The 22,020-nt window shown below is 43.9% G+C and overlaps 1 protein-coding gene across 1 annotated transcript in view; it reads left to right on the forward strand.

Annotated features, from left to right (window-relative positions):
- Positions 1 to 22,020, forward strand: part of LOC144247416 (uncharacterized) — a 146,701-nt gene that overhangs the window by 108,510 nt on the left and 16,171 nt on the right. The window contains exons 9-12 of the mRNA XM_077788007.1: positions 2,631 to 2,662; positions 8,264 to 8,339; positions 10,351 to 10,512; positions 21,682 to 21,775. Coding sequence (XP_077644133.1) covers positions 2,631 to 2,662; positions 8,264 to 8,339; positions 10,351 to 10,512; positions 21,682 to 21,703 — 292 coding nt within the window. The 3' untranslated portion in view covers positions 21,704 to 21,775. The remainder of the gene's footprint in view (positions 1 to 2,630; positions 2,663 to 8,263; positions 8,340 to 10,350; positions 10,513 to 21,681; positions 21,776 to 22,020) is intronic.

The following is a 22,020-nucleotide window of genomic DNA, read 5'->3' on the forward strand; positions in this document are numbered from 1 at the left end:
GGCACGTAGAGGTCAAAATTTCTTGCTGGAAAACCCTGACAGGTGTGAAAAATTTAATGCAAACCATTGATAACACATGATTCTCTTCACCACTCAATGCATTTAACCTGCCCTGGGACAGCGAGTCAGCTTTTATTCCAAATATCAGCATGCTTAGGTCAAATTTGGGCTCTTGCTTGTCAGGAATGGAAATTCTGCATATCCTGCTGGTGTTTCATGGCCCATCTGAGTGTTTGCAGTTTCAGGCATCACTCCTGCTCTGCCCCGAGCTGGAGGATTTGGGTCTTGTGCTTCTTTGCCCAAATTGTGGTACCTGTAACCAAAAAACAAACAAAAAAAAAAAAGGTGTGCTTTGCCTGCCTAAGAAGAGATTGGAGAAAATCTCATTTTGAGGCAATAAAAATCCCTGTGGCCAGCCAGCAGCAGCAGCAAGGTGGAGTTAAAGGCTCCCTGAATTAAATGCCCTGAGCTGCATTTACACCACATTATAGCAACACTTAAGTGGGGTTTTCTCCTTCTTTTCTGGGGATTTATCTACTCTGTGGATGCTTCCGAGCAGTTTTATTTTTTTCCTAGATAACTTGGGATTTCTTTTCCTTTCATTGGGATGCACCAGCTTGTTCCGAGTGGCAGGTATTATCCCAAAATATTTGCTGGAAGGGAAGGAACTCTCAGCCCCCCTGCAAGGATTTTATCTCTCCTTTAAATTACCCAGTTCAAATGCACGGGTAATGACACTTGTAATGATGATAAAATGGGAGTCTGGCTGCACGGAGTAACATTTAAAAATAATGATACACCTCTAAGTAGGTCTTAAAAAAGGAAATCTTAAATAGCTCCAGGGAAACAGATGCTTTGGGGGACTTGTGGATAAAAATAGTGGCTTCCAATTGGCAACAAAAACAAAAATGTGGCCCCGCTCAGTCAACCTCAGCAGCAGAAATTCCTCTGAAAGCCTCAGGGCCCGAAGGTGGGAAGGTGTGAAAAGCACCTGGTGCTGCACCTGCAGCGGGGTTGAGCATCTTTTTGCCTCTTCTGCTTTTCGTCAGAGAATCGTGGCGTGGTTTGGGTGGGAAGGACATTAAAGCTCATCCAGGTCCACCCTGACACCTTCCAGCATCCCCCCTTCTCCAGCCTGGCCTTGGGCACTGCCGGGCTCCAGGGGCAGCCCCAGCTTCTCTGGGAATTCCATCCCAGGCCTCGCCACCCTCCCAGGGGAGAATTCCTTCCCAAAATCCCAACTAAACCTGCTCTGTGTCCGTTCAAAGTGATTTTTCTTGCTATTTCTCAGCTTTCTCTCCGTAGTGGTGCCTTTCAAGAGCTCCCTGCAGTCGGGAGCTTTGCCCAGGGTTCCTTTTTGGGGCTGCTCAGGGCTCGGGGCTTTTCTAGGATGAGGAAGGGCTGAGCCAGCCCCGGCAGAGCCGCAGGTTTCTGGCTGCAAAGGAGAGCTGCAGGTGGCTGGTGAGAGGCAAAGGCAGGGAACTGCTCCCTGCTCACCTGGGCTGTGGAAGGTCTGCAGGCAGCTCCCCCAGGCACAGAGGTGTTGGGCAGCTGTTGGAATCTGAGTTATTGATGATTCTGAGATTGTAGAAAGTCTCTGTCTGTCACCCCCTGCCAAAGCAGAAGCCAGAATTGGTCTGTGCTGGTTTCCAGGTTGTTTATTCTGTTGATCTCTCACATGTTCTGCTGCCCTGCCCAGCTCTGTCCTGCAGGGCAGCATGTGGGGCTCTGCCCTCAGTGGGATGTGACAAACATTAAATACCAGAAACTCCCTGGGCTGCATTTACAAGAACGTGCCAATATCTGTCACCTACGTTGGACAGTGTGTCCCCAGCCTGAACCAACAGAAAAATGCCAACACCACAGTGAGACATGGAGGGCATGAAGAAGGAGAAAAAGGACAAGGCACACCCAATTTCCTCCAGCTTGTCCCCTTTGGACCCCTCATCTAGAATCCTAAAATTTTACTTTTGCACCTGTGCCACACTTAATTATTACTTATACCAAACACTCAGAGCTGGTAATTGATCCTGTGAGATTGAAAACTCTTTTCCATGGGCAGAGATCACAGCCAGTGTCTCTGGGGGCTCTGTCCAGGGGGGTTCTGACCCTGCCAGGGTGCCAGACCTGCCAGGGCAGCCAGAGGGAAGCCCTGGATTCCCACAGGCAGCCCCAGTCCAGCTCAGTGTCTGCTTAGGGACCAAATTCGCTGATTTTAAGTTAAAATTACTGGGTTTTCATGGACATGAGGAGCTTGATCCCTTTTCCTGGCTCTGCTGTGGAGGTGAAAACCTCCTTCAACAACCCCTTAAACCTCAATCCAGCTGTTTGTCCTTCGTCAGCCTCAGCAACCACCCAAAGCCCATTCCAGCTGTTTCTTGATGTGTGGAGCTCAAGGCAGGTGCCTCAACCCCATGTTTTTGGGTTTGGGACAGAAACACCAGCTTGTACAAAGGAACTGTACAAGCTGATGAAAGGGGAATGTTTATTTTGTGTGCTTTTGTTTAACTCAGAGAAACACTCAAAAATCCTGGTTTTGTGAGGATTTCTGCTTTTTCCTTAACTGTTAGGGCAAAAGTCAAATCTCAAATGAACAGTTTTAACTTGTTGGTTTGGTATTTTTCTTTTAGGTGGTTTCTCCCAGACCAAGCCAAGCAGTCAGGTGAGTCAAGCGTTGATCCCCTATTCCCAATTCATGGAATAATTCTCTTGCCTGGGGTGACATGGACACAGGGAATTCCCAATCCTGTGCTTTTGTCTTGTGTAGACAGCAAAGATGATGCTCCTTAGGCAGGTTTGGGTTCTGTTATGGGGTGTGCTGCCTCCAGGTCAATCCCTCGCTCACAGAATCCCAGAATGGTCTCATGGTTGATGGGACCTTAAATCCCACCTCATTCCAACCCCTGCCTTGGGAAGAGTTTTCCTTGGGAGCTGAAAGTGCTCCTGAATGCTGAATGCTCCAAGGCACTGCCCGTGAAATTGGCTTTTCCCAAGTGTGCTGCCGCTGGTTTTGTGGATTCCCGGATTCCTCGTGTGAGGATGGAAATCCTCGTCTCCCCCAGTGCAGGGCACAAAAGGAGCAGGAAAAGCAGGTGTTGAACGATCCCACTGAGCTGTCCATCAGCAGGAGAGGATTTCAGATGGGGAAGAGAGGGAAGGAGAGCTTAAAGAAAGAGATGGATTTCCTGCATCCAAATCAAGGAGCAGCAGACAAAAAAAGAAAACCCCACCAAGTTTAATCCTGTGCCAGACAAGGTCAGCAGGCACCACGCACAAATAGCTCAGGCTTGGATTTGATCTGCCCCTTCCTAAAAGTGGAAGGTGACAATATTACATCCAAGTGTGTGCTTTGGGGGGAAAACGGAAGGGGGGGAGGGAAAAAAGGTTGTTTAATGCAGATATATGACCCCAGCTGGGTCATATATCCACATTATGGAGAAGGAGCTGGGAGAATGAGCCCCAGTGTCTGGTGGCAGCGAGCGGGTCGGGCATTGTCAGACCTGGCAGGGATTCAGACATCTGCCAGGGAACGGGGATTTTGTCAGGAGAAGTGGGAGAGCAGGGAGAGGGAGAGACGCAGCGAGAGCCTCGCGGCGTTCCATATCTGCCCGGATAACATTGCTTCCTCTTTAAAATTCCCTTCCTGAGCTGGCGGGCTGTATTTCATCCTGGGCAGCGAGGTGCCCGCCCCCCAGCCCTCCCCACCCGGGCCGCCCTGGCTGCCTGGGACCCGCTAGGTTTGAGAGCTGGGCCACGCGCTCTGCCAGGCAGCCCCGTTAAGGCCAAGATTGATGCAGTGCATTGGTGCAGCCGTGCCGCAGTGCTGCGTGATCGGAATGCCAGATGCAACACGGGGGGAAAGGCCACAAATGTGCCTGGATTCCCAGTTTACACAAGTCTCCTTAGCAACTTCTCTGATTATTTTCTTTTTTTTTTTTTTTTCTTCCCCTTTTTTGTTTTCCGTACATGTGCGTGCAGCAGCGCTGTCCCAAATCTCCAGCAAATAAAACATTCCCTGAGTTTTTAAACCGCTTCGCTTGACGCTCTTGGTGTTGTTTTGCCTTTTTCTTTTGTTAAATTAGTGGCTTAATTTTTATTTTTTTTTCCCCTCCCCCTGGAGCCAGTCCTCCCCTGTGCCCTGCGAGCAGGATGGCAGAGGGGCTGGGGGTGGGGGCACTGGGATAGTTTTCATTGTGACTTCCCCAGAGTTGGTTCCTTTCCAGCTGTTCTCATCTCAGCATGTGGAATTATTGTGCTTTCTCCCGATTTGCCACAGAATTGGCACTAGCCTGACATTGTTACTCATTGGAATTGTATTCGGAGCCGAGCTGATTCTCTTTTAATTTTTTTTTCTTTTTCTTTTTAAAGTTATTTATTTATTTTAATCACCCGCATCTCTTTTTTTTTTTTTTTTTTTTTTTTCATTTCATAACAACCCCTTTGATTCCCCAAACAATATATTTAACAGTTTGTAAAATGGAGGAGAGGAGGGGAAAAAAAACCCCACCAGGGTGAGAGGACTGTGGCAGTCTGTCCCTGAATCCCATATTCCCCTCCCCGTGCAATTTTTTTTTTTAGTTGCCTCCTGAAGAACCCCCTCCCTCCCCATAGAGGGAGTGGCCTTTTAGGGATCAAGGTACGTTGGATTGTTTTTTTTTCCCCCAGTTTGTGTGATACTTTATTAATAGCATGGGGCAAGAGAGAGGCAGAAGGGTGGGGAGAGCAGGGGAGGAGGGTGGAGAGAAGCAGAGAATTCTCCTCCAAGCCCTGCACCTTGAAATAACTCAAGGGGAAGAGTGGCAGCCTCACTTGAGTTGTTTCAAAATCTTCCTGGGCGCTTTTACTTTTTCTTTTGCTTCTGGTTTGTTTCTTTTTTTTTTTTTTTTTTTTTTTTGTCCAAGGGGAGGGGGTAGAAAAAGTAAAAAAAAAAAAAAAAAAGAAGAAACAGAGCCAAAAAACATTTTGAAGGCTTGATCTTGGCTTCTATACAAACAGATGTTGCCTGTCATTCCGTTGTTAAGCAGGCAGCAGATTGGAGCAAGCAGCAGCAGTTTAGGGGGAACTGCAGCAGAACTGCAAAGTGGGAGATACAGAGGTATAGAAATATATTTTTATTTAATTTTTTTCCTTTTTTTTTTTTTTTCGTTTTGTTGTTCTACACATAAATATTTTCCCTCTGGAATTACCTCTAATTACAACACATCTCTCTTCAATTTTCTTTTTTTTTAATTCAATTTTTTTTTTTCCAAGTGGGCAAAACAACCCCAAAACCAAATGGAAAAGCGGTAGGAGCTTTCACCCAAATTTTACCATCGCAGCTATTTTTTAGGGCTGGTTTGGAGAGCTTTCTTTTCACTTGTTCTTTTTCACACGTGTAGGGAAGGGGGTTCTGTTGGAAATGCTGTGGCATTCTCGATAAGTGGACGGATCAGGCCAGGGATTTCAGGGATTTTGGGGTTTCCCTTGCTGCTAGCCCTGCTCCTGGTGCCTGTTCTTGCTGGAGGTGCAGTTGTGGAGCTCGAAGGCCTTTCTGTCTCCTCTCCAAATTTTGGGAAGGCTGCAGGAGCCAGAGCTCGTTGTTTGTCCAGAGCTCTCCTGGAGCATTGGGGCTCTTTGTGCTCTGCATCCCCCCATTCTTTTTATCCTTGGGGATTTTTTCCTCCCCACTCCCTTTTCCACTTCTCCCCTCTGATTTAATCCCTGCTGGGAGGAGAGAGGAAACAGCAAAACGCAGCAGAGCCGAAGGAGTTAAAAGTTTCTTGGCACCAAAGCGGCAGTTTAGCAACAGATCAGTTCATTTAAATGAAAGAAATCACAGCCCGAGCCATCTGATTTTGAAATCTCACATCTTCTGCTTCCACTTTAGAACAAAGCTTCTGTTTTTCTTTCTGTTTTTCTTTCTGTTTTTCGTTCCCCTCTTTTATTAATCCACGCTGCTTTTGTTCTAGACTCGGTGGGTTTGCACAGAAACTTTGGAGTTGGGCTGGGTTTTCCCTTGAAATCTGAAATTGTGGGGGTGCTTTCATCATCATCTGCTCCCGTGGAGCTGTGCACACCCAGCAGCTGCTTGCACCTCGCTCTTCGGGAGCAGCTCCCATTTTTGGGAGGAAGGCACCTCAGCACTGTGCTATTGTAAATGCAGGTGAACCCAGTGGGAGGAAATGCTGATGTCTGACTCAATTCAGAAGGCTGAATTATTTCTTTGTTACAACTATGCTAAAATACATTAATATACTATATAAAAGTAGGATAGTAAAACTACATATTAATTTCTCTGACTCTAACTCAACTCGTGCCCCTCTCTGAGAGCCCAGCCCCAGGTGGGTTGGATTGGCCACCAGGCTCAAACAATCCTCACCAGAATCCAACCAAGCATCACCCCAGGGAAACAATTCTCCACATGGGAAAAACAAGGAGCAGAAATAGAAATTGTTTTCTCTTTCATTTCTCTCTGTGCACCTCTATGAAAAATCCTGAGAGGGAGAGAAATGTGCCTGCCACACTGTGCCCAGCAGGGTTTTGTGTGTGGCTGCACGAGGAGGCGAGCGGGGATTTTCCCTGCCCACATCTGGAGTTTTGTGTCCCTCCAACATCTGCAGCACCAAGTGGTCGCTCAGGGTTCCATTATCCTGCACTTTATGGTGTACACAGAACATAACCCCCGTCATGCTTTTAATATTCCGGCCCAAAAGGATCACAAACAACTTTTTTTTTTTCTTGCTGCTGTTTGTTCGTTGAAATGCGCTCGAGCCTTGGCACCGGTCCCGGGAGTTTTGTTTCTACGTCAAGGAAAATGAAATAAATCGACTCCTTGGTGGCGAAGTTGGGGATTTAAAAAATAATAATGATTTTTAAAAAAATTCAAAAAATCTAAATAAGTTAAAAAAAAAAAAAAGGAAATTTTAAAAAAGAAAAAAAAAATAGGAAAAAAAAAATTTAAAATCGATCCATTGACAGAGTATAAAAAAAAATTTTTAAAAATGAAATCCAGTGGCTTACGCTGAAGGAATGTGTTTGGAGAAGAACCCCGCAGGGAGTTGGGACAAGAGGTTTTTCCGTGGAGCTTCTTCCCAGTGGCATCACATCCAAGAGAGGCCGGGATGTTTGGGAACGGGTGAATCCTGGCACGGAAAAAGGGAGGGGTGGGACGTGTGCAGGGAAATCCCTTTTGGCAGGAGGCTGCTCCCCATCCCCGCACCCCCTGGGTGAAACCCTCCGTGGGGAGGAAGAGCCTGGAGTGCATGAAAGATGGAGGTGGTGCTGCTGACAGGGCATCGACCTCCACCTCTGCCGTGCTTGCTCGTGGGTCTGGCTGCTTTTGGGTTTTATTCTTCCCTGGCAGTGGGGGAACGCCGGGATCAGGAGCCGGCCCGTCCCCCTCAATATTGGGAATATTTCTGTGGGTGTCGTTGTGGTTACATCACAGCGCTCTCCTTCCTCATCTCCGTTCTTGTGCAAAATTCAAATAATTCCCCCCCTCCCCGGTAGCAGCTGTGCATGGGGGGGGGTTTCTCTTTTTTTTTGGGTTTTTTTTTTGGTTTTTTTTTTTTTAAGTCGCTCTTTAGCGTTGCGAGAGGAACAATAAAATGAAAGGCAAAACCGGCATCTTAAAACTTGGCAAGTGAAAGCAGCTTGGACTGGCAGCCAAGAATCCTGCTGTGGTGCAAAAAGAATAGCATCCACGGAGCCACCACAACCCAGGGCTTCTCCTCTTTTCACAATCGCGTCGGCACAGAGAAATAATTACTCCTTGTGTCAGTGTTAAAAGAGTCAACAAGCTTAAAAAAGCTTGGTGAACCTCCTCCAAAGCAGGTAACGATGCTCCTCTTTGATTCTGCTTTCTCCAGCTGGACTTTGGGGCTGAGGATCTGGAGATGAGAACGAATCCCTTGCAGGAGTTTGGTGCGTGCCTCTGACTGCCAGGGAAGGCGTTTGCCTCGCCGTTTCTTTATTTCCCTGAATGGATTTGGTGGGAATAGGACTGGCAAACTTGTGGAGAGGTTGTGTTTTACAAGGAATGTTTTATTTCCACGGGCTCAGCGTGGGGGGAGAGCGCGAGTGTGTTGAGCCAAGGTGGAACACGGAAAAGAATCAGCCAAAAAAAATTTCAAAATGAGGATGTTGGGAGGTGGGGAGTCGTTTCTCTCGTAGGAGCTTGGCTGTTCCTTTTGCTCCTAAAGCTGTAGCCTCTGCCTGTAAGGAAAACAGCATCCATTCCTTGAAAATATGCCATGAAAATATCCATAAATATTTTGTCTTCCAGAATACGTTCCCGAGGAGTTGGGCCTAGCAATATGGCAGCGCACGTTCCATAGGAAATCCTGCAGAATGCTGCTGAGGTAATTTGGATTCTCAGTCAGTATCTCCCTTTCCCTTCTAATTCCTTAAAATTATTTCAAGCACAGAATTCCTTAAAAAGTTGCTTTTTGAAGCTAGGATAGAATGCATGTGTGTGTGTGTGTGTGTGTATATATATATATATATATTTATAGGCCTAATTACATTGGGGTTAAAACTGGGGAGAAAAGAATGGGAATTATTTCACAGTTGTGTTTCTTATTTGCCTGAATTTCGGGGCAGAAGGACGAAATGGCTGCAAGCAGCTTTTTGCTCAGGCACACAATGCATTCCGCAGTGATCGATTTCCCTGGACAGGGCATTTCTGCTTTGTGGTTTGCAAGAAAACCACCCACAGACCAAACCCCAGTGTTAGATCTTTAGAGATTTTATTTCTCCATATTTCCCTCTGTATTCCCGTGGATGTAAATCTCTAAAATACCAGCTTTATTTTGGGTTGTTGCTGACAAAAATATTCTGTATTTTTGGCTGTCCCACGTACCAGAGCCTTGTTGATCCTGTGATCCCTGATATTGTAAAATTAATAATGAAGTGTGCTCAGCATAAGGATATGAGAAACTTAAAGATAAATACCTTAATGTACAGGTTGAAACTTTTTATTTGTAATCTCAGCATTTGAGGCAAATCCAGGCTGATGCTGATTGATTTGTTTGCCTCTGATGGATTTTCTGCCACTGTGTGTATGTTCATCAGGTTTTCACGAGGTACAATAGCTCTGGGATTAATCAGTGGGGGAAAACATTCCCAACCCCACACCTTGGCAAATCCATGACTCTCTTTCAATCTCCCCGAATATATTGGATACAAGTGAAATTCCTGTTTAAAAAGCAGCTCTCATTAAAAAAAAAAAATCTGCATTTTCAACAAACAAAACTGTTGGTTTGCTGCTGCGTTTCTCAGTTTGCTGCCTTAAAGCTTATCCATGGGTTTGTTTTCCAAGAGGAGCGGGTTGGTTCCTGGATATTTGTAATTTACAGCACACAGGTGCCATGGAATGCCATCCCTGTGCCTCGGGGCTCTCAGGAATGCCATGGGGCACAATCACATTTATTGTGGGGATTCCTTTGGAGCTTTCCCAGGGATGGTTTTGCTGCTTTTCCCCTTTTTTTTCCCCGTTATTCCCCCTCTGAGTGAAGCCCTGGTGATGGATCCCAACTCTCCTTCTTGCCTTTTGTGTTGGAAAAGCCAATCAGGTGGGGAGTGGGAGGTGCAGCAGGGAAAACAGGGTGGGTTTTCCCAAGAAATCCCAGATTTCCTGCAGCATGTGCAGGGCTCCTCGAAGGTCTGGCTCTGGGTGTCCCCTCCAGGCAGAGCTGGGGACACGTGTCCCGTGCAAAAGCCACCCAAATTTGACAGCTTTGGTTTCTTTCATGGATTTCACCTACCCCAGGGAAAGGAGATTAGCCCGGGAATTAATGGGGAAGAAAAAAAAATGGTTTTGGAAATAGATAAAGTGAGGAAAGTGTAACCTCATGATGATTCCAGTGAGATCATCTCATGTGAGAAAATCAAGTATTTCTCTGCCAGAGCCATTCGGATTAGCTCACTTCATACACGTAACTGAATGTAAAGGATATTACGTGTCAGGTTAAACTCCTTTTTTTGACTATCCTATTCTATACCATTTCTAAATCAAAATTTCTTATCTCAACATTTACATACAAAAACATACCGTATAAACCTTCGATTAAACTTTTAAAATTCCCCAAAAATTAGTTTCCCACAATTAGGGTTAAAAAGAATATCCTGAATAGAAAGAAAACATTCTGCCTGATGCAGTTTTGCATTAACACAGTGAGACTGAGGGCAAAATTCCCTGCTACAGGCAGAAATCTTGGTGCACCCAGCAACAACTGACCCTAAAATTGTACCTTTAGGCCCTGCTGGACAACCTGGATTTTAACCTCAGGTTCCCTGCAATAAATGAGCTTTGTAGTGGAGGGCTGGGGTTATTTTTGGCTGGGTAAAACATTTGTTGTGTTCCATTTGCAGCTCTGTTCCCAAGGAGGGCACAATCCCTGTGCTCCCTGCCCCGCTCCAGCCTCCACCACTGCAGGGACAGAGCTTCCTCCACCCCAAAATTCCAACAGGAAAGCCACCCAGGATTTTCAAAGATGCTGCAGCACGAATTTTGGCCTTTAAGATGCTTTTAAGGTGAGTGTCAGCATAGGAATCTAAAGTTGGAGGATGAATTTAGATAACCTTTGGGCAGATGGTGGAAGTTTAACATCTATAACAGGAGTTTCTTGCCACCCAGCAATTCCAAATAAAGGAAAATTGTATTTTATAATTGCATATTTACCAGGCTGGAAAGGTTGAAGTGATTTATTTTAAGGACCTGCACAAAAAAAAAAAAAAAAAAAAAAAAAGAATTTTCTAACAGCACCCAAATAGCAAAATTCTTTTCCAAGTGGTGCCTGTTTGATTTTACAGAGGGTAATATTAACTTGCATTAATATGGTTTGTCTCCTGAAGGAAAAGAAGTGAAAAATTGGTGACACTTTGAGCAAGAGTTGATCTCGGTGATTTTCTCCACCAGCTCCATGTGGGGCTCACAGCCAGGCTGACTCCCCACCAATAAAATGGGAAATATTCCTTCCACAGGAAAGCAAAGTTGGAAACCTCAGGGGAAGGAGGGGACACCTCCTGCTCGCGGTGGCAAAACTTTGCTTTTCAAGCTTTATTAGAAAAATCCCAAAGAACTTTTCTATTTGTCTGTGTGGAAGAAATGCAGAGTTGAGGTTAGGGGGAATTGCCAGCTTGTTCAGCAGAGTGACAGGGGTTTTGTTTTGTGCCTTTAAAAATAGAATTAAAGTAGAACCCCAGCCCAGTAATGACTTCTCTGAAAGTTAAAACAACTCTCAGGCAGTTGTTTCTTCTGCCTGCTTCAGCCAGGCTGCCAGAATGGAAACAACTTTTTGCAGGCTGGGGGGATGGCTGTGTGTTGGAATTCTGTTTATATCCCAAAATTTTGCTGTTGGATCATTTCCTACCCTGTTTTAGTGATATTCCTCCAATTCTGCTTGTTAATTCAATGCTTGTTAACCTCAGTACTGTGTAATATTCTGTCCAGCAAAGTGCTTGTGAGGAAGAAACACAGATCGGCTTTATTTTGGTTGGTTTTAATTTTTTATTTTATTTTTCTGATTTTCTTAAGGCTCCCATGGGAGTGCAGGAATCTGTGGCTTTGTATCAGAACAAAATCAATAATCCACTCTGCCCCCCACCCTCCGAGGAGGGGCTGAGAGAACGAAGGCTCCTGGCAAAAACTCAGAAATTCCACCTGCAGAAAAGTTTTTTTCCTCTTTCCATCCCCTCCAAAAGTGACCCCAAAGCCTGCCAGTGCCAGCAGAAACCCCTGCCTGCTGCCTCAAACCCGTAGATCCGAACTTGTGCTCATATTCCACACAAGCTTGTATCTATAGGTCTGTGGCTGGCTGGCAAGAGCACCCCGGGGTGCTGCTGCACTTCCCCTCCAAATATTCTTCACTCTTTCCTCCTTTTCCCCCCCTCCTCCCTCTTTTATTTTCAATTTTTAAAAAATGTTTAAAAATTGATTTAGAGGAATATAAAAGTGAAGCTGCAAAGGGTTGTTTGCTTGGTTGGTGCTGAGGAAAAGGGGATGGGGGGAGTTGATTTGACATCAGGCTGAAGAAATTAAATCCCACCCATGTCCTGCCCTGCTCTGGTGATGGGGATGTGGTAGGGAGCATTCTTGTGTTGATTCTGAAACAGAGAAAATAATTTCATTGATGAAGTAACATGGAGTTATTCCTTCCTTGCTTAGTCCAGGAATTTGTGAGAGGAGCAATCACTTCTCCTCCTTTATATCCAGGAACTTGGAATCCCTTCTCTGACACAGCAGGGGCTTGGCCCTCCAACTCCTCTTTCAAAAATCAGTTTATTATAGAGCCCTGTTCCTCCCAATTTCATGGCAGTTGTGTCTTTTCAAACAGTTTTAAAGAGAAAATAATCATGCTGGAAAGTCCAAAAGAAGGGATAGGGCAGGAAAAAGCCATGGGAGCAGGCAGTGCAAAGGCTGCTGTGGAAAAGTAACCTTTAAAGTCAAGAGAGTGGAATGATTATTTTTGAAGAAGTCATTTTTTAAAACCCCAATGTACAGATTCTGTATGAAAATAATTAGGCTGTAAACTCAAAATAAATTCTGACTATTTCTTTCCAGCAGCTTTCAGTGTTAATTCCACCAAAGATTTGCTCTGCATTTCCACTCTTAAAATTTCTCTGGGTTTGAACTTGGCTGCTTTGACATACACTGCTGTAGGCCAAAAAACGGGTTTTTTCCCCTCTCTTTGCTGAATTTCCAGGGTTTTCTATGTGTTTCCTATTTATTGTAGAAGTTTGATGAAACATTTATATTAAAATTAAGTCAGAGAAGTCCAGCCACTCTTCTTTCTCCCTGTGAGCTGAAATGAAGTTTAAAAACAGGAGAGAAAATTGCATTTTGGTGTCCTGTGTGATGCAAAGTTGGGTATAAAAGCTGCTCCTCAATACTCCCCGAATGTTTGGATGGGAATAAAAGCTGATGAGTGGTTTCCAGCAGAACTTTTGCTGCTGGATTGTTCTGTGGTGGGGTTTTACCCAGAACAGGACCTGGAGTCAGGCTCTCCTTTGGGATTTTGAGGGTGGGCGTTGTTCCATCCATGGTGGGATGAGCAGGGGCTCACCATGGGAGCAGGAGGACATTGGGACAGTAAAAAATGGTTTTTCCAGAAGATCTGTGAATAATCTGTGCTGCTTTGGGGCTGCTCTTTTAAATGCTGTGAATGTTCATCGCCTTGGGTTCCCACGTGCTGGCTCCAAGGGGAGCATGGGCTCATTTAGTCTGAGCTCCAAGGAGAAATGAGCTGGTAAAACCCAATAAAATCCATATTTCTGGAGGGTGGTTTCTCCTCTCTAAAGCCATTTGGGGTAGAATGGGCTGAGAAAAGCCTGGAATTTGTCAAGGATGTTCTGGCACTTCAAGTGACGTTGCTTGGAGAGTGCCAAAATTGGGTCAGATATGTCCCAAAATGAAGTACCACCATTTGGTTTGGTTTTTTTTTTTTTAATTAGGAAATCAGTTTGTTTTTTGCCTTTAAAAATAGAATTAGAGAAAAACCCCAGCCCAGTAATGACTTCTCTGAAAGTTAAAACAATTTTAACTCTTGAATCTTAAAAGAGGAAAGAAGAAACAGATTTTTTGTTTTCTTCTCTGTAAAATATTTTAGTGCAATTTCTCTCTGCCTGTGTTGGGACCTGCTAATCAATATCTGATTTTTTTTTCCCCTCCTTTTGGTGAGAGGCTTGGTCTAAACACAGCTGGGTGCTTAGAAAGGGAACTTTAGAGAAGTGGCAGCAGGAGTGGGGCGAGCTGCTGGGAGGAGGAGCAGGGAGTTATTTCTGGGATGAGCATCTTTGGGGTTTTTTTGGGGTGAGTTTGGGGCTGTGCTGCGGCCTCAGCTTGGTGGGACGGGCTCAGGGAAGGCTCCTGCAGCTCTTGGCTCGTGCAGGGAGGATGGAAGGAGGGCAGCACCACCAGCACAGCTTCTGCTCGCTCTCGAGGTGGAGGTGGCACGAAGCAGGGACATTCTTCTGCCCTAATTATCAACTCCAATAAGTCAACATAACACCATCAATAAAAAATATCAGCAACTTCAACTAACTTCCTAAAAATATCTAACCACAGAGTTCCCTTCTTTTCTTTAATTTCTCTCTTCTTTTAGTCTCCTTGGTAACAACCTTAAACTCCTGATCAACTTCTTATTTCTCAGCTTCTTCTCACTCCTTTAGCCAGCAGACCCTTCTGCAGCTTCTCTGAGCTCAGCTTGCCCAGAAAACCCCAAAAATCCTGTTCTAGCTGAGGTTTAAAATGTTCTGGCTGAGTTTTAAAACGCATTTCAGTTTGTCTCCTGTGCCCTGCTCTTTTCTAGCTGCAGCCTCCCCATATTCTGCCCCGTTGTTTTCCAGCTTTTTCAAAATCTCTGCATTCTGTTTCCAGCCTTAATTTGTGTTTCTGTGCTGCTGCTGAGTTCCACTGCACTTCATTAAGCTCTCCAGTGAAGCTGGGGTCTGGCAAATGATGTGGAGAACCTTGAAATGTGTCATCCTGCTAGGGTGGAGGAGCAGAATTGGGGGCTGTGCAGCTCCTACCTGCGCTTGCAAGGGGTTATTTTATTAGTATTATTATGTCCCCCTTTTAAAAATTATTATTCATCATTTTTATATTCATTATTATTAATATAATTCATCATTATATATTATAGGTGTCACATATTATATATGACATATTATATATCATGTATTATATATATAATATATGATATATATGACATATTATATATCATGTATTATATATAATATATGATATATATCACATATTATATATCACCTATTATATATACACCATATATGATATATATCACATATTATATATTGTACATTATGCATTATATATTATAGATTATGTATTATGTATGATATATTATGTATCATATATTATATTTTTATATTATATATTATATATCACATATTGTATATCAGGTATTATATATATCAAATATATATCACATATTATATATCAACTATTATATATGAAATATATATATCACATATTATATTTATAACATATTATATATGATACATTATACATTATACATTATATATTATAGATGATGTATTATGTATGATATATTATGTATTATGTATAATATTTATATATTATATATTATATATCACATATTATATAACACATACATATAACATATAACATATATAACATATAACATATATAACATATAACATATAATATATTATATATTAATATAATATATAATATATTATATATTTTATAGATAATTAATTATAATATTTTTTATTCATTGCATTCATCATTTTTTATATTCATGATTTTTTTAAAATTATTATTATTATTATTTCCCTTATTATTATAAGGAGGACTTAAAGAGGCACTGCTGGAATCCAACCAGAGCACCTGGACGTGGGAATTACCCCAAAATGTCCCAATATCCTCTCCAAAAACCAGTGCCTTCATTCCTGCCGCTCCTTGCTGTGGAAATGGGCAGAGTGGCTGCTTTAGAGGTTAAAAAAAAGCCAAAAAACCCTTCCTGTGTGGCTGCATCTGGGGAGGTTTTGCTGTTTCCTTTGGCCAGAGTTAGAGTTGAAAGCAGCAGAAGCAAAACATGCCCCAATCTCCTCTTTTTGATTTTTTTCTTTTAATTTAAATTTTAATATTTGGTAAATCTTTTTTTTTTCCTCCCTCCAAATATGGCTGTGCCGTTTCTCACTGGGCGCTCCTCACTCCCGGTGCTGCCTGAGAACACCTGCGAAAAGGGAATTTATTTGTGCCTTGCCTCCTTTGAGCCCCTGTCACACACAATAGCACTCTGATCGTAATTAGAATAACCATATGCAGTGGCAAATGGGATTCAAGATAAGCAGAATGGAATTGTGCACCCTGGAATTTGAACCGTGTCCAAATACTCTTATTCAGATAATCAAATCTGGTTAAACTCTTAAAAGGCAGATAAATTTCAGTATTCTGGTTATTTCAGTAATCTGATTTTTTTTTTTTTTCCTCCCCTCCTCCCTCTCTTTTTGTTTATTTGCTTCTAACCAGGAAGGGAGGAAAAAAGGAGAGGATTTTTAGGGGAGGGATCCACACCTTGTGCACCTGCCCTTGAGCCAGGAATGCTCCGTGGCGTTGCGGGAGTGGAATTCCCTGAGCTGGGAGTGCTCCAGCAGGGCTGGGGAGCCTCTGGGAGGATTTTTTGCAGGTTCATGGTGAAATCCAGCCCCAACAATCCACCCTGCAAGTGGCACCAGGCGCTGCTTCAGCTTCCTCTCAGTTCCTTCATTCCTCATCATGCAGGTGGAACCAGCCGTGCCTCCAGGCCCATGCTCTGCGGGGTTTCAGTCACAAAGCAGGCTTGGGATCAGCCAAAAAAATCCCCCCAAAAAAAGTTCTGGGGTCGCTTAGAGTCATCAGCACTTCTTAATTGTGCCACTTTCCCCCCTTAGAGCAGCACGGGGTGTTCAGGTGCTGTTGTCTCACCCAGAGCTGATGCTCCAGCTCCTCCCAAAAATCACATTTGGTTCAGGAGTGAAATCTCAGCCACCTTTCCCCTGGAAAAAAGAAAAAACCCAGAGACTGAAATGTAATATTGAGCAAACCTTCAGATTGCTGCAACCCTGGCTAAAAGTTGAGGCACGGTTGTTGTCATGAGTTGAAAAATTTTGGAGAGCTTTCAAAATATTTACTTGCTCTGGGTCTCAGCTGAGCCCAGATGAGGCTTCTTTCCCTACTTTGCAGCTTTTTGGACTTCCAGCCCTTTTTAGTGTGTTTGCCAGACTTCTAGGAGAGCTCTCTGAGCTGGGGTAAACCTTTGAACCTCTTGAGGTTCCTCATTACAACCAACTTCTAAGAAAGTTTCACCAAATAAAGCTGAAGGAGTGAGGTGAGCAGCAGGAATCATGTCAGCGTTTCCAGTGTGAAACCCCCTCCTGTCTGAGAAAAAAAAGAAAAAAAAAAGAAAAAAAAAAAGAAAAAGAAAAAGCAAAGATCACTCCAGGCTGAAATTTGGCCAATGGGATCTCAGCCCTCCAACTGGAACGGTGGCATTTGTGGGTTTTTGTATTTAGTTTTTGCTCAGTGACTTCAGGAAATGCATTTGCTTCGGGGATATTTTGTTTTCCCACCCCCTCCTTGGCAAGCCCTGCCTGGGATCTGAGAGGGAAGGTGAGTTCCTCCTTCTTCTGCATCGTTCACAGCCCAAGAGATTCAGAGCCAAACCTCAGCTGATGATTTTCCTGATTATAATGGGACAAAATTCAGCTTCCATGACCATCCACAGTGAATGTCCATTGCTGGAATCCTGTTCAAAGTCACTAGGACTGTAAATGCCTATAAAGTGTGATTTAGGGCAGGGGATTAATGCATGGGGCACTGTTTTATGGCATTATTTGGGAATATTCTGCCCTCTGCACCCCTGCGTGACTGAATTTGCTGCTTTCCACAAAGAATGGGATATTCCAGCCAGGCAGGTGCCAAAAAATCAGCTCTGGGTTGAGATTCTCACCTCACTCTTGGGGAAATTCAATAGGAAATGTGGGTAGGGGAAGCAGCTCTGTGAATTTTTCTCTCACCTGAAGCCAGTGAAGGGACAGGCAGTAAAACAAGAGAGGAATGAAGATTTCCCAGTCCAGACTGAAGCTCAGTCCTGGTGTTTTTTGGGGTCGGTGGCATGGGCAGGTGGGAGCCCCAGAGCTGGAGAGTCTGAGAAGAACTGCTCCAGTGGCATTCTGTCTCCTTTTGGGAGGAAATATTCCTTGGATAAAGAATCCCAGCACTTCTGTGGTGGGACAGCAGCTGGAATCACGTTCCCTTCAGGAATCAGAGAGTTACAGGGAGAGAAAAGACACAATTTTTTAATTACACCGTAGCTTTAGAATAAGGCTGGGCCGAGCCAGAGATTCCCTTTGGTCCCCAGAAGTGTGAAATCATTTCTGGGACTCTGAAACAGCAAGAGGCCTAAAAGGGGTGCCAGACAAAAGGCACTGGGGCCCCGGGAGGTGATTTAGGAGCACAGAGCTCCACATGTTCAACAGGAACCTCCTGACATCCATAACGTATCCCAACATTGTCATTCGATGACAGATTCGCCCTAATTGCGTAATTAGGTATGATTGTGCTAATTGGGTAAAGACATAATTGACAAAAATCACCAGAAAACAAACAGGGAGCTGGGGAGGAAGCGTCAGCAGGGCTGTGCTGCCTCTGCTCTGCTCCTCCCCAGGGCAGGCACGGAGAGGGGACACGAATTCCAGCACAAATCACGGCACTGAGGCTGCTCCTGCTTTAATCTCCCAAACTCTGCCCTTCTTGCCTTCACTGCCAGCAGATATTCTGAGTGATGGCACCACTCGAAGGCCTGGCACCTTTTTCCTGCTGGGAATTTCCTGCTGCAAATCCCAGTTCCTCTGGGATGTGAATACACTTTGAGCTGTCCAAGCTTTGAGAGAGCAAAACACCTGTAGTGGGTGATGGAGCCATAAATGGGGGGAATTTTCCAGGATATGTTCTGCAGCAGGATGGGGAGGTGTCAAAGGCCACCCTGGGTCGGGGTGGCTCCGTGTGGTGGAAAAGTCTCTCCTCCAGCCCGAGCTTCCAAAGAAAGGCTCAGCAGTCTCTGTTGTTGGGTCTCAAGGCAGTTTATTGCAAGTTGTCTAAAAGATTTTCTCCTGGGGCTGCTGTGGTTTGCTCACAGCTCAGGCAGAGGCACACACACACCCTGACACCCTCTCTGACCCCGACTGCTTCTTCTCTCCCACCCAGGGCTGCTGCTGTCTTTTATATGGTACATTACGTGTTACATGGTTACAGTTTTTCCCCAATGCCTATTACCTATATTAAATGGTGCTTTTCTATCTTTTATATGGTACATTACGTGTTACATGGGTACAGTTTTTCCCCAATGCCTATTACCTATATTAAATGGTGATTTTCTACTCTAAACCAATCTGTGAGTGCCAACATCACCAAGAACATGGAGGTGAGGAAGGAGAAAGAGGAAGGACAGGGCAGGCCCAAATCCCAAATCCATCTTAAAACCTCTGACCCCCATGTACAAAACCAAAACCCCCCTGTACAGCACTCAAAAATTCTTCCCTTTACTTTGTGACTACTTCTACTCTAATATCTAAACTTTTGTGACTACTTGTTCTTCCTTCAAGGTTGGTAAATCATTCCATGTTTCAAACCCAAAATCACAGCTGTTTGCAGCTGCCTGCCAGGGTCTCAAATGCTTCTGAGCGGGGTCTGGAACCTCCAAAAATGTCTGAGGGACATTTTGAGTTCCAACAGGGAGATATCTAAAGTTGACCCCAGAGGGTGAGTTAGGTGTCAAACCCTGAGACAAAAATTTTTTTGGTATTTAGAAAGTTCCTGAAGTCTCTTTGTGGAGATGGAAGAGCAGCAAAGAGAGGTGGGGAGTCATTAGCTTTGGCCAAGATGAGAAAAATTAGGGTTATTTTGGCCTAAATCTAAAGTAAGGAATTAAGTATTGTAATTTATCCATGAAAAGACCTTTGATGAGTACGCAAATGAAGCAAAACTCTCTATCCCTCTCTACCTTCCATTTTAGAGCAAATTATTGGAGAGTTTTTAGGGTTTTTTTGCTCAGCTCTGCTTTTAAATACATGGTGTGCAAGGGGTGCCTGTGTTAGTGTTACCAGCACCTTCTCATTACATTGATCAGATATAGGTCATAATTGATAAATTTTCAGTTGTGACATGTTGGATATTACAAGACTGAGATGCAGAAAAATTCTTGCAGGGATAAGTTGTAGAAAACGAGTGGTTTAGCTGAAATGGTTTTGTTTATAAAATGTGGAACAGGTTGGTTCTGGAAGTCTGAGTGGGAATTTGTCTGCTCTGTGACCCAGAGATTGGGCAGGATTTGGGATTTTCCATCAGCCTAACGCAGCACACAGGTTCACTCCTTCCCATAAAACAACTTGAGTTAAAGAATTGGATTTCCTGTTGGACAAAAGCTGTTCAGTGCACAGAAATGATGGAGGAGCTGGGCCCAGGATGCTTTTGGACAGGATAAAGACAACTCCTGGTTGGAGTTCAGGGCCAGAAATCCGTGGTTTCCTTATCCAAGCTGTGCTTTGGTCCCTGCTCTAACTAATCAAACAGTTAACAGTGACTGAGCTCTCTGCTGCTAACTAAAATATGCTGCATTTCCACGTTTGGTCAAAGTAAACTTTACCAAATATGGAGTCCTAAGAAATTGGGATACCATCAACATCATGGGCACTCAAACATCACAGAAAGATTATTTTGCATTTTTTTCCAACGTGTTCTCCTGCTGTTGCAGGCTGAATTCTGAGCAGTGATGCTGCTTCCCGTCTCCCCCCTTTATTTCCTGCCAGGCTTGGGGTGTAAAGGCAGGGCAGTGCCTTTTCCATCATCAGAAATTCTGCTTTATCCTGGGAAAACAGAGCAGCACGTGCGTTCTGCAGCGCCCATCCCTGAGGTTTGATTCCCTTGGAATCCCCTTCCAGCACAGAGCTGCTGTGCCAGGGGCTGGATTTAACTGAGGGGCAGCTCCAGCCCCAGCAGCACATTTGAGGATGGTTAGAACAATAATAATATTGCTATTAATAATAAAATAATATTGCTAAAATTGATAATATTTATAGTATTGATAATATTTATATCTTGATATTGATAGCTATATTATTCTATTAATAATAACAATAATGATAATGATAATAGTAATAATAATAATAATAATAATAATAATAATAATAATAATAATAATTTTTAAAAATCAGGCAGCCTGCTGCTTCAAGTGCCACCTTGGTGGGTGCTGGGTGAGTCACAAGGATAACATCCTGCTTGTTTGGCTGGCAATTTAACAAGTTAAAAACGTGTGGCTTGTGAAAGAAACGTGGCTGGCTGCTGAGGGAGGCTCAGTGCTGCTTTTCCAGAGTGATTCATTTGAAACTTTTGGTGAAAGGGTCAAATTCACCTCAGGATTTGTTCCCCTTCTGCAATTCTCTCCCAGCCCCATTCCTGCACATCCTTCAAACCTCCAGGAGCCAAGGTCGAGGTCAGCGTGGTGTGTTCAGGAAGGAAAAGACTTGTCAGGACAAATTTCACCCTAAGCCTTCTTTAAATGCCTTTTTTTTAAAAAAAAAAACATGTCTGTGTATGTTCTGAATCTGCTATGGAAGGGGAACACCATTATTTTGGCCAGGGGAAAAAAATTCCATCTCGTGTGAAAACCTCCGTGATCTTGTCCAAACCCAGCAGGAACAACCCTGGCTTGTTGTGTCTTATCACATTTCCATTGTGGGGAGCTGAATTTGGGGTTGCTGTCTTTCCCCCAGCAGTTTATTCCCTCTAAATTAAATCGCTGAGGATTTGGAGGCTTTTTATTTTTTGTGTGTGTAAGTAGAAGCCCCTGAGGTTATGAATTTTTGACTGCATGCATCCAGGTTGAGGTAGTAGGTTGTATAGTTTAGAATTACACCAAGGGAGATAACTGTACAACCTCCTAGCTTTCCTTGGGTCTTGCACACACCGGCGTGAGGAGCGACCAAAAAAATCCTCAGCACTCTTTGCTCTGGACACCTGGAACAGGAAAGAGCAGGTAAGACAAGCTGGAAAACCTTTTAAAAATCCTTCTGCCTCTCTAGAAATATCAAAACTGTTGATTTTATAAGCGTTTTTCTGCTTGTTGGTGCTGTTTTATTGAGTTTGTAGCAAATCCAGTGATGTTTGTCTTCCTTCATTAGCCCTCGAGCAGCGTGGTGTTAACATTCCCAAAAAGCACCATGGCAACCTCTCAGTGTTCTTGCCTTCGTGGTCAGCAAGCAGAAGTCTCCAAAGGTAAAAATAATCTGTATTTTTCCCCCCCTTTCTATTAGTCTTTGATTGTCTCAGTTCATTCTACACTGGGAGTGAAACAAGGCTGGTGATTGCAGATAAAAGGGTTTTGGTGGAAGTACCTAAATCTACAGAGCCCTCAGAGAGCTGATCCTTGGGAATATCCAGTGGGGAATACACTTGGCTAAAATGGGGATTTTTAGGGAGTTTTGTACATTAAAGTTGGGTGTTTTAAAGCAGAGGTTTGC

This window comes from Lonchura striata, chromosome 23 (genome assembly GCF_046129695.1).
Source record: "Lonchura striata isolate bLonStr1 chromosome 23, bLonStr1.mat, whole genome shotgun sequence".
Taxonomy (NCBI): Eukaryota; Metazoa; Chordata; class Aves; order Passeriformes; family Estrildidae; genus Lonchura; species Lonchura striata.